Genomic DNA, 12422 nt, shown 5'->3' on the forward strand with positions numbered 1-12422 from the left:
ATGAAAATAGGTGCTTTAAATGGGACAAAGATGTTTAAAATCGTTGGAAATTTCGAGAACCGGACTAGGATAAAGATATCTTATCATTTTCAGAACTCTGTAGTGAATAGGGATTAGCTATCCTACTTTTCAAAAATTTCTTAAAAAAAAAAAAAAACATTTTTAATTATTTTTTGTCGTTGGTGTTCCACACATTTTCCCTCGATTTGACTCACCAATTAACCAAATTTAACTGACGCATGAAATCCGATAGTACACCTCTTAAATCCTGATTCGCGGACGCGAATCCGGATTCCAATCCAACACAATCTCCCAAAACCCCCCCCCACGCTCTCCATCCGGTCACTCTAGCCAACCTAACCAGTAAAAACCAACCCTTTGACCGGCTTATCCGGTTACCCTTCATTTGAATTCTCGGAATTTAACCCGCATGTAGAGTGAATTTAGGGTGAATTTCCACGGTCGAGTCATCAATCGAGCGATAGGGACTGGGCGTTAATTTATGCGGAATTTATCGCTTCATTTCATTTCATTTTATTCTGGAGACTTTCGATAGAGAAAGAGAGAGGTGATGGGCTCGTTACTGTCCCTATTTCGCCCTAATTTTTTCTTTTTCTGAGACTTTGCCTTCATGAAGATTTCGAGCTTTTTTTGTAGATCTGGTAATGGAGTCTCGCCTCGCTTTTTAGCTGTTTTTCGACTCGGTGTCTGAAATCGGTCAGTTTTTTTCTTTAGTCTTAAACATTTGATGCTTTCTCTTTACTCTCACCTCTGCATTTTAGGTCTATTGTACTGGAAATGTGAGATTTGTGTATTTTATGAAATCCTAACTATGCGTCTAATCGATCGATTAATCGTTCTGTAATCGTTTATTTCGTGATCTGAAATCGGTAATTTTTATTGATCTGTTCTATTCTTAGAGTTAGGGTTTTAATCGGTGAGATTGTTGTTTTTTCAGTTACGTTTTTTACGATAGATTTTTGCCTGCTAAATCTATCTCAGTATCTTTACACATTAGAACCAAATCTCTTCATCTGAGAGAGACATTATTCTCTTACAGATTCTCCAGGAACTGTTCATCCTTTTCCCCCTGTGCTCTGTGTTCCTCAGATAGCAGATTGCCGAACTCTGCCGTTCCCTCTCTAGTTCTTAAAAAAAAAATCAGGTTTTTGCTTCAATTCCTGTCCAAAATCGTTCTGTGAATATTTGTTCTTCTTTTAGAGAAACATCTCTTTTATATCTTTCGCCACAAGTTTTATTTCTTGTTAAGATCTGCATGCTTTGATTCGCATAGAGTTGCCTTCTTGAAGGAGTTCTGAGTAAAAAAAACTTTTTTTTTTATAATTTTTCAGATTTTTTTTCTTGTTTTCTTAATTTGCGACAACTCGCCTGTAATTTCTCGCCCTGGCATGTTTATCGGAGAGAATCCAACGTATTTTAGTCTTCTTTTTACTTTTCAAGGAATTCCGTTGTCCTGCTGTTCTTTCTGAATTCTTATCCATTCGCTCATTTCAGGTGGATTTCTAGGGTTTCAAAGTATGTGCGGTGGTCCGGAGCACTTAAAACCCTCATCATCCCTATCTACACCTCCAGAAGAAACCAAAACCCTAACCAAAGACATGAACCATTTGTCAGTCAAAACCCAAGATTCTTTCTCGAGCTTACTTGAACTTGCAGCCAACAACGACCTAGATGGATTCAAGCTCTCGATTGAACGCGATGCCTCTTCTATTGATCAAGTTGAACTCTGGTACTGTTTTGGTATTTTTCAAAAAATTAATTTTGAAATTGTTAGGATAGGATTTGATTTTTTTATGAAAAACATTTGGATGATTACCCTATTTCCCCAACAGGTATGGTCGCCAGAAGGGCTCTAACCAGATGGTCCTTGAACATAGAACTCCATTGATGGTATCCGCAACCTATGGCAGTATAGAGGTCTTGAAACTAATCCTTTCACTATCCTCTGCTGATGTAAATCGATCTTGTGGACCCGACAAGAGCACCGCCCTCCACTGTGCCGCCTCTGGTGGGTCTGTAAATGCCGTTGACACCGTCAAGCTGCTGTTACTTGCCGGAGCAGACCTGTATTCCGTTGATGCCAATGGTAGACGCCCTTCCGATGTTATCATGGTCTCCCCTAAGCTCCCCTATGTTAAAATTGCACTTGAAGAACTGTTATGCTGCAGCACCCGTGGCTCCACAGGCCAACCCCATCTACATGTATTGACAACTACTTCGAATTCTTCGAATTCTAACTCACCCCCGCTATCTTCCTCGCCTGAGAACGGTTCTCCTTCATCTGCATCGGACTTATCGGCCTCGCCAAGAGTGAACTTCCATGAAATTCATCCAGTATCAGAGAAGAAGGAATACCCAATTGACCCATCATTGCCAGACATCAAGAACAGCATCTACTCTACTGATGAATTTCGAATGTTTTCGTTCAAGGTCCGGCCATGCTCAAGGGCCTATTCTCACGACTGGACTGAGTGCCCTTTCGTCCACCCCGGTGAGAATGCTCGCAGGAGAGACCCTAGAAAATACCATTACAGCTGTGTTCCCTGCCCCGATTTTCGGAAAGGTGCTTGTAGAAGAGGTGATCTGTGTGAGTATGCTCATGGAGTGTTTGAGTGTTGGCTTCATCCTGCACAATACCGAACCCGCCTCTGCAAGGACGGCACGGGCTGTATGAGGCGGGTCTGTTTCTTTGCTCATACCTCTGATGAGCTCCGCCCACTCTATGTATCTACTGGCTCTGCAGTCCCTTCTCCTCGTTGTTCTTCGGCTATGGAGATGATGGCGGGGATGAGCCTTTTACCTGGTTCTCCTTCATCAGTTTCAGTTATGTCTCCTTCGTCTTTTACCCCTCCCATGTCCCCATCTACTAATGGGATTTCACATTCTTCTATGGTTTGGCCTCAGCCAAATGTCCCCACTTTACACCTCCCTGGAAGCAATCTCCAATCCAGTCGTCTAAGATCATCTCTCAATGCTAGAGATATTCCAGCTGATGATTTCTCCATGTTGCAAGAGTTTGATTCCCAACAGTTCCTCAATGATTTCTCATGCTTCCCTCAAAACCGTCTCAGCTCTTCTGTTCGAACAAAAACCCTCACTCCATCCAATCTTGAAGACCTCTTCTCAGCTGAGATCCCCTCCTCACCAAGATACTCCGATCAGGTCTTCTCCCCAACGCACAAATCAGCCCTTCTCAGCCAATTCCAGCCACAACAGAGCATCTTATCTCCCATCAATACCAATGTGTTTTCTTCCAAAAACCTCGATCAGCAGCTCTCTGGGCATCCACTCTTACAACCCTCATTTGGGTTATCTTCGCCCGGGCGAATGTCGCCCCGTGGCGTTGAGCCAATCTCTCCCATGAAATCCAGAGTAGCGGCTTTCGCTCAACGAGAAAAACAACAACAACAATTTCGCAGTCTCAGTTCCCGCGATCTTGGTTCTGGTGATGTGGGAACCCTTGGTTCCCCTATCAATTCATGGTCCAAATGGGGGTCTCCCACTGGAAAATTAGATTGGGGTGTTCAGGGCGAAGAGCTGGGTAAGCTTCGCAGGTCATCATCTTTTGAGCTTGGGGTCAGCGGCGAGGAGCCCGACCTCTCGTGGGTTCAGTCATTGGTGAAGGAATCCCCGCCGGAGATTAAGGAAAAAGCAACTGTTGTTTCAACAGTTCCAGTTTCCTCTGGCGAGGTCTCCAATTCGAATTCTCAGTTGGAAGCCATTGATCATTCTGTTCTTGGTGCTTGGCTGGAACAGATGCAGCTCGATCAACTCGTCGCGTAGTAAAAAAACTGAAGTTTTTACTGTCTACCAAGGTAACGGAAATGATTTTAGTTGAGTATAAATTATTATTATTTATAATTTTTTGTTGGGATGGTGGGAAGCAGTGGAAGAAGAAGAAGGTAAGGGAGTGTTGGGGGAAGAAATAGTAACAAAAAGGAAGGATGGTACAAAGGAGATAAATTTCAGAATTCATTTTCAAAATTTGGTTACTTCTAGACAGTGAAGGCCGCAAAGGCCTGATCAAACTCCCTCCCATATTTCCGATTAGGGTTTCTAATTTCGTTCTTTTTTTTTTTTAACCCCAAGAGAGAGCTGTTACATGTCAGTTTCTAATTAGTATCTATCTTCCTTTTTTGTGTGTTAACTTTAGACCCAGATCCACAAAGAAGAGAGGACATAAGAGGAAAAACAAAAAAAGAAGAGAAAAATGTTGGGTTGGTTTTGGTGACGTGGCCCATATAGGGGCTGAATTATTGTAATTCTATTTTCCTCTGCGGCTCTGCCTTTGTGTCGAGTGGGGGAAGGAAAAGAAGGGTAGGGGTGGTGTATGTTTGGTTCTGATGTAACATTCGCCTTACAAAAAAGAAAGCGTTATTTATTATTTTATTTAAATGCCCTTTGTTTTCATTAATATTCTCATCTTTGCTATGTCCTTCTCCACTTACTCTTTTTATCTATTGTCATTGTTCTGTTGTAGTCGTGGACTGGTTCTGATTCTGATTTGATTCGTGGGTTTTAAATATAGCGTGGGAATCCGTGCAGTGGGGGGATAAAATATGCGTTTTTCGAAATATTGGATTCGATTTCGTTTTACTTTTTTAAGTGCTTCGACTTGGACGTTCTTAGATGCCGTGGAGCCAAGGGGTGCAACTCCGGCCTGGCGGGCTCAACCAGGAAAGAACACGGGTTGGGTTGATATCAAGTTGGGTTCGGGGGTCGGGTTGAGGGCTTGGGCAACCCAACCCGAGCTCAGCCTGAAAGTTTTAGTAATTTTTTTTAGTTTTTAAGCTTAAAATCTTGGGTTGGGTTTGGGTTGAACCTTGTCGGGTTGGAACTCGGGTTCGAGTAAATGGTTGCTCGGGCCACTTGAGTTGCACCCCTATGTGGAGGATAAGGTTGTGGAAAATTAGGGTTTGGAGCCTCAAACTTAGGGTTTCTTACTGTTGGCTAATAAATCTGGGAATTAGAGTTTTAGGGCATCAATTGCTGGTGTTTTGGGCATCATGATTCGGGCTTGGTTGTTAGAGTCAAGGATGCAGGCCTTTATGGCATTTATTAAGAGTTATGGAATTGGGTTTTTGTCAAGAGCATCAAATCAGGATACTGGCCCATCAAATAAAAAAATCAGGATACTGTAATATGGTGCGATTCGAAAGATTGTTAGTCATGGACCTTATGGTCATGGTTTAAAATTCCGGTTTCGGTAACCGTTTCGGACCACTAAAAACTGAAATTTGGTAACCTTATGGTCATGGTTTAAAATTCCGGTTTCGGTAACCGTTTCGGGCCACTAAAAACTGAAATTTGGTAATTTGGTTTTTGGTTCCAAATTACGGAACACTTTTTTTTAATAATAAATAATGTCTTTAATTTGGTAAATGGCAAAAAATTGAATTTCGGAAAATTTTGGTTTTGGTCCCTACCGATTTCGGATTTCGGTCAGTTGGGCCTTTTTTTTTTAGGCTTATATTTTGTGGGTGAGCTGGAATTTAACATGCAACCTCCAGGTTTGTTTTCCGAGTCGTGTCCGTATGGTGTCTTAGTTGAAAGATGTTTTTGTTGTGGATTAATCTTGACAATTTGGGTTTATGGGTTTGTTAATCCAAGGGTGGTGTTTGCAAGATTGGGACTAGAGTTAAGATTTTACTGCACTGTATTATCTAATAATTTTGAGTCCCTAATGAAAATTAAACATAAATATGAGATTGATAGATTTTTTTTTTAAAATTTTGGCATCTTTCGACCTTAAAGCAGAATATAAAATCAGGATTTTTTTTCCAGAATTTCACATTTATTTGAAGGATTTTTTATCTGCAATTAGAAATTATTCTTGGGAAGTTCAAAACTCTCATTACTAACTTCTAACTATGTAATGGAGTTGTCACGTTTTTATCTCTTTTGAAACAGTTAAAAGCACTTGTTTAGGGTTTTGGTGAGGGAGAATAGGTAGCTCTAGAAGTTGTGATGTATGGGTATGTACAATGGAGTTGATGGAATATTCATTTGAGTGGTATGATGTGTTTGTTAATAAGGAATTCTAGACTGAACGGAGCACTTGCAAAATAGAGGTGAAAGGGCTCCCCCAAGGAATTCTAGATTGAAGGGAGCCCTTGCAAAAAAAGAGGTGAAAGGGCTCCCCCATTGGCTGCACATCTCCCATTGGCTGCACATCACAATGGAGGTAATGTGCAGCCAATGGGGGAGCCCTTTCACCTCTTTTTTGCAAGGGCTCCCTTCAGTTTAGACTTCCTCTTGTTAGTAAGGGTCTGCTGATTTGGGTGATATATCGGACATGAATTTTGTGCGTGTGTACATGTGAGAGAGAGAGATTTTTGCCTAGACGGCAAATTTCAAGGGTGTTTTGGATGTCATGTCAGCCTGTCAGTAACCGACAATGAATATATCTTGAATCAAAATACTCTTTTCATATAAACTCAATGTGAGCACTGTTTGATGGAAAAAAATCGTGTTCTTTTACTTTGCAGCTTGTTTGTTTGTTAGATACTGTAAAGAAATAAACATAGGAGTTTGTCGCTAGGGATTTGATCAAATAGGATCGTCCAGTTCCTATAGATCCTATCACTAAAATACCTCTAGGAGGGGATAGGTCTAGAAATCGAGTCCAAGTTATTGAGTTCACTCTTGAAAACCTATTACTCAATTTTTTTGCAAGAATTATTAGAAAGTAATGAGGGATTTGCTAGGCAATTTTATGCAATGCCTTTTTGCAGCTCACTTTTGCGCGGAGTAGATAATAACCACAACAGGCTCACTCTTTAGCTGATATTTTTGTCTTATTCATTTGATTCATCTGAGGGCGCTTTTTTCTCTTGCAAAAGTGAGCTCCGAAATGACTTTCTGCGAAATTGCCTACCACATCTCAGCTAGTTATAATTATTTTTTTCTTTATTGATATTTATTTGGAAGGAAAGTGATATATACGCCTCTTTTCATTACTTGGGATTAAATTTCTACCGAAATTCGAAATTTTGGATTTCGGTGGAGACCGACACCGAAATCACACTTACTCAAAGTGGTATTTTCTTTCGGCCAAAATTTCACCCAAAAAACCTATTTTTTATATTATTTTAATATTTTACCGAAATTACCGAAATTTCGTTTTTGGTGGGGTCCAAAATTGGTATCGAAACCGAAATTAAAAACCTTGCTTGGGATTCCCAGCTTTGGGGCACCCAGCTGCAGTGTATCTATGACTGCAAAGGGGCTGTTGTACTTCATATGGGAAGGATTCAACAGATTTTATTGCAAACGTACACTGCAGCTGGGTGTCCCAAGAAATGAAAATGGGCATATATATCACTTCCCTATTTGAAATACTCTTTGTTACTATATCTTGTGTGAAAAAACACCTTGACCATTGAAGAACAATGCCGTGCTTAAAAGGCTAAATCCCGACTTCACATTTCTTAATGCATAATATATTTAGGAAACGAAAAAGCTCTTATGCCCATTGATAAAAGGGAAGGGAAAAAGAAAGTCTGAGTTTTCTTTCAGTTTAGATTATTATGCCCTCCACCCTCCTTTGGTTTGAATATTTTTCTTGCACAAACCTTGTATACTAAAATAGTAGGTTCATATAAAAATATATTTAAATATAATAAGAAAATGGTTTCCGCACTGTCTCGTTTACTGGTGGAAATTCTCTGTTTATGGTGCACTTTTCTAATTAGGAACCAACTGTTGGAGTTTTTATATAATGCCCGACCGTGAAGTTGTAAAGGGCGGAAGGAGACAAGACCTCCTGCGAAAAGTAAAAAACGGTGCTTTCCCTTGGATTAAAAATCAAGGGAGAGAGGTTTTCTCTCTCTCCGCCCTTCATGATAACGGTCGGCCACCATATAAGTTCTCCCAAATGTTGTTACCATTCAAAAGTGTTTAATAATGTGAGGAGTGCAACTATCAAAACAATAGAAAAATGATTGTATTTTTTTATATAATGCTATGCATGGTGATCTAACCCAGTCATTTTTTAGTGTTAGACAGGCCATTACCAAAAAACTCTTCTCCGTAGGAAGATCCTAACCCTACAATATATTTGGTATAAATAGATGGCTCCAAAAAAAAAAAAAAAAAAAAAAAAAAAAAAAAAAAAAAAAAAAAAAACCTACAGAGGAACCTTCACAAATCAAAGACGGGTCAAGATCATCCTGCGAATAAATTTTTTAAGTGCAGGCCTATCTAGGGGAATGTAAAAAATGAATGGTTTGGATCATCGAAGAGTGGTCTCACTCTCACCAAGAATTTTTTTCAGGGCGATATATTCGGCCTCCCTATTTTACTTGGGACTGCCCCATCTAGTGTATTTATTGGTACACTTTTACACTAGTTGGGGTTGTCTCAAGGAACTAGACGGGGCGAATATATCATTTTCCGTGATGCTACGGTGACGTGCTTAAGTTTTAGGGTTTTGGATGGGCTTAAGCTTTGTACATTGAAGTGATGAATCAAATAGCCTAAAAATAGAGTAATAATAAACGAATTGATGTTGCTTGAAAGGGTTTATGAGAGGATATTCTTGATCTAAAACTAGGGATTTTTCCCAATCTATCGTACAAGAATATAAAAAAACTAAAATTAGAGAATTTTTAGGGTTTGATTAGTATAAAATTATTAAAACTAGGTTTTCTCTGGGGAAAAAGATTAGGGTTTGAGTTTCCTAGGGTTTTGCTTAACATCGGTTTATGCATTGCGTGGTGAGGACCCATATTCACTATCATGAGGTCTTCCTTTCTGCCAAAAAAGAAGAATCTTCTTTTCGAGAGGAATATAGTTTTAGGCCCTGTTTGTTTCAGATTGTGACAACCGATGGTGAGGGCACCAACCGATTATTAGCCCAAATTTATGTTTATTTATTAGCATCTTGTGTCTAAGCTCGTTTTATTCACACACACACATACACACTAATATTTTCAATTGGTAAGTGTACCTATTTGTTACACTTCTGAATTAAAAGTTGTAGATGAAAATAGAACAGAGAGTTGTATAATTTTCAATTGGTTACTGTAATTTTTTATTAACTATAAATTGTTTATGCACTTTGATTTTATTGTGGCAGGTCGGGTCAGTCCCTCGGTTCGACCCGGCTAAGTATTTAGTTAATGAGCCAGGACCGGTGGGCGTTGCTTGGTTGTCAAAGGGCAAGCTCGTGTTGGATCGTACTTCGGGATTGAGAGCCTATATCTCTTTTGACTGACTGGGTGCCCCCTGTTCTTCGTGGGTGTCATTAAAAAACTGAGTGATTTGATCCTCGGTTTTGAGTCATTTTTGAATCGGGATTCAGTTTATTTACCTATTGAAGACCTGCAGCACCAGGAGCTTTCAAGGGAGGCAGACATGTACGGATAGTAGCGGATAGTGGCATACCTTCCAGATCGAGGGTCCCACCCCTTCCGGGTAAATACCCTCTACGGCGAATTACCAGCATTGGGAGGAGCAGCAGTTTTTACACATGTATGCACTATGATGCTTGCAATGTAAATTTCCAGAAACTGTAAATTCTCAGTAACTAAAAAATTTCTTTCACAGTAACTGTTTATAAATTCACAGTTATTCGAGTAACATATTAACAATCTATAGTAACAGACTAAGTGACTAACAATTATAAATCAAAGTAACTGTTAAGTGTGTAGTTTATTTTCTCTTTCATGTTTACTTTATTTACAATTTACTTATGCTATGAGTCTTCTGAGTCTATGTTACGGTCCTGATTGGGGGCCCGCCTAGGTATGGGACTGGGGTCTCTCCTAGATATGGGACTGGGTGGGACCCAGCCTGGTATGGGACAGGTTTAAAGGGCCTTGCCTAACGCCATCCATCAGCTCTGGAGCTTTCAGCGTATTAGTAAGGTACCTAACAGTCTATTACAATTATTTGATTGCAATATAGTAATATAATATATGAATGAGTGATTTTGTTAACAGTCCTTGAATATTTGATTGCTTTTAAAATTTTGTGGTTTTTTTAGTTTTACCATTCACAAATTTCTTTTTTATTCTTTAGTTTTTACAGCGTTTGAATTATTTGGAAATATTTAGATGGACAGAAATGTGAATATGTTGAGTGAGTAAATTTTTTTTTTTTTTAAAGTGAGTAGAATCATGACCAAGATTTTCACAACGAAGAAAGTGAAAGGGTACAAAATGAGTTCATCTTTGAAGAAGATGAATACTGTAATGATGGTGATGACAACCTACTTAGGCTGTGGCTCATCTAATGGACGGTTTAGATCATCCTATGGTGTGGGCCATACCGTACTTTTAATAAAGTGAGGAGTGCCTTCATCAAAGTACAGTAGTGCTGATAACATTTCCCATTATTACATCTAGGGAATTTATATAGACTATTCATATCCACACGACCATCCGTTGGTAATGGGACGAACTTATTAATATAAACTCTACTACAAAGTGATTTAAATGCTTGTTTTGGTCATGTGACGAACTTACTGATATAAAGTCCACTATAATGTGATTCAAATGATGTAGGAAAAAAGAAAGTTAACTTTAGTCTGTGACATGCTTGTCAGTTGTCACTGTATATAATCGAATTGGTTGATACGGTAGGCAACGTGAGTAGGGATTTGCTAGCGTCCATTGCAAAAGGCATTTCGTGGATGGTCTGTTGCATCTGATAGCAGCCGCAGAGGCTCACTTTTCAGTATATTTTGTCTTCATTCACAAGGTGGCTGCTGTAAGATACAACAGACCATCTGTGAAATGCCTTCTGCGATGGACGCTAGCAAATCCCACAGTGGGTGCTATTGTGTCCCTGTCAAAACAAGGCAGCTCAATTCCATTTAAAAAAATTATTGCTTTCTTGGTAACCCTTTAAAAGTGAAAGGAAAAATTGCCAATGGGGGACACAAAAAGATGAGAATTGCCAATGAGGTCACTCTTTTGAAAAATTATAAAGGGGGTCGAAAAGACGAAAATGGAATTTGTGGAAAATCTGAGCAAAATGCCCCTCGGGGTTATCAAGTCTAAAAAGGGGTTATCAAGTAGGTAAACAGGGATTATCAAGTTCATATAGACTTGATAACCCCTTGTGAGACTCAATAACCTTGTTTAGAACTTGATATCCCCGGGTGAGATTTGATAACCCTATTTAGGTTAGAGTTGTTAAATCATGTTTAGACCTGTTAAGTGAAAATATCTCACAAAAAATGTCCCGTCTTTCAATATTATTGCACTTTGCGTGATGATCTTGATTAAATTTTTTTTTTTTTTTTTTTAAGCATCGAATCAGGCCCTTACTATGATGATCTTGATTTCGTACTCATTGGATGGTCAAGATCATTCAAAAAGGGAGAATCCCCATGATTTGTGAATTGAGTTGGATGGAATGTTCACATGACACGTGTACAGTCCAGATAGAGCCATTTCGGAGTGGCCTCGAATCTTTTGGGATGTGTCTGAAAATGCAGACGGCAAGGCATTGTCTTTCACAACTAAACTAGGTAGGATAATATAATATTAAATAAAATTTGTGAATTAAATAATACGTCCTTCCAAGGTAAGATAAAATGAATCAAATTAAATAAATAAAGATTCTGTAATTTAATATAAAAAATGTCCATTGGCCAATCCATAATGGGGCCCACTAGACAAATGTTTGATACCGCCCACTGGGACAATTCTAACATATATATAGTTGCACTACTATGTTTTAATAGTTGCACAAGCTCAGGTTGTCCTTTATGTTTTAAAATGCTTTAGCAATGTGGAAACTGTAAATAACCTTTACAAGCTGTTTAATTAGACTTTACACAAGGTTTTACACAAGGTTTAATTCCACTAACTTCATTTTGCAATCATTTTACACAAGGTTTGAGACTTTACACATGATTTTAAATGAAGTTTTCAATGCACACATAGAGCACTCGTTAGCAAAACACATAAAAGACAAGAGAAGTTAGTGGAATTACAAGACCATAGTAGTGTTAATATAATAAGGGGACGTGGTATCTCAGGTAGAATTTTTCTGAGGTAGAGTTTTTATATAAGGTATCTCCCCTATTATTTGACTCATCCAACCCATTCATTCTATAGAACCTGACATAGATAGATTGTTCCTAAGAAACTATCTCCATAGGTTCATGACCGTTCGATTTGTAGAGGCACAAAATAGACCATTCTGTAGCCGTCCATTTTAAACATCCACAAATCAACGCTTACCATGATCCTATGAAGATGATTTCTTAAGGACAATCCTATTCTGTAGCCGTCCATTTTAAACCTCCACAAATCAACGCTTATCATGATCCTATGAAGATGATTTCTTAAGGACAATCCTATTCTGTAGCCGTCCATTTTAAACCTCCACAAATCAACGCTTACCATGATCCTATGAAGATGATTTCTTAAGGACAATCCTATTCT

The 12422-nt window shown here is 39.0% G+C and overlaps 1 protein-coding gene across 3 annotated transcripts; it reads left to right on the top strand.

The window, feature by feature from the left end:
- Positions 1-473: 473 nt before the first annotated feature.
- LOC143849073 (zinc finger CCCH domain-containing protein 30-like) lies at positions 474-4435 on the top strand. Of its 3 annotated transcripts, XM_077358137.1 has the most exons (4): positions 474-717; positions 1516-1750; positions 1854-3836; positions 4175-4435. In XM_077358137.1, exons 2-3 carry the CDS (start codon positions 1539-1541, stop codon positions 3802-3804), a joined length of 2163 nt encoding a protein of 720 aa, XP_077214252.1. In that variant the 5' UTR covers positions 474-717; positions 1516-1538; the 3' UTR covers positions 3805-3836; positions 4175-4435. The 3 variants fall into 3 exon arrangements, with proteins under 3 accessions (XP_077214252.1, XP_077214236.1, XP_077214244.1); XM_077358121.1 differs by having other exon boundaries at positions 1854-4435; XM_077358129.1 differs by having other exon boundaries at positions 544-568; positions 1854-4435.
- Positions 4436-12422: the final 7987 nt, after the last annotated feature.

This window comes from Tasmannia lanceolata, unplaced genomic scaffold (assembly GCF_043159265.1).
Source record: "Tasmannia lanceolata isolate RefF3 unplaced genomic scaffold, GAP_Taslan_0.1 ptg000003l, whole genome shotgun sequence".
Classification (NCBI taxonomy): domain Eukaryota; kingdom Viridiplantae; phylum Streptophyta; class Magnoliopsida; order Canellales; family Winteraceae; genus Tasmannia; species Tasmannia lanceolata.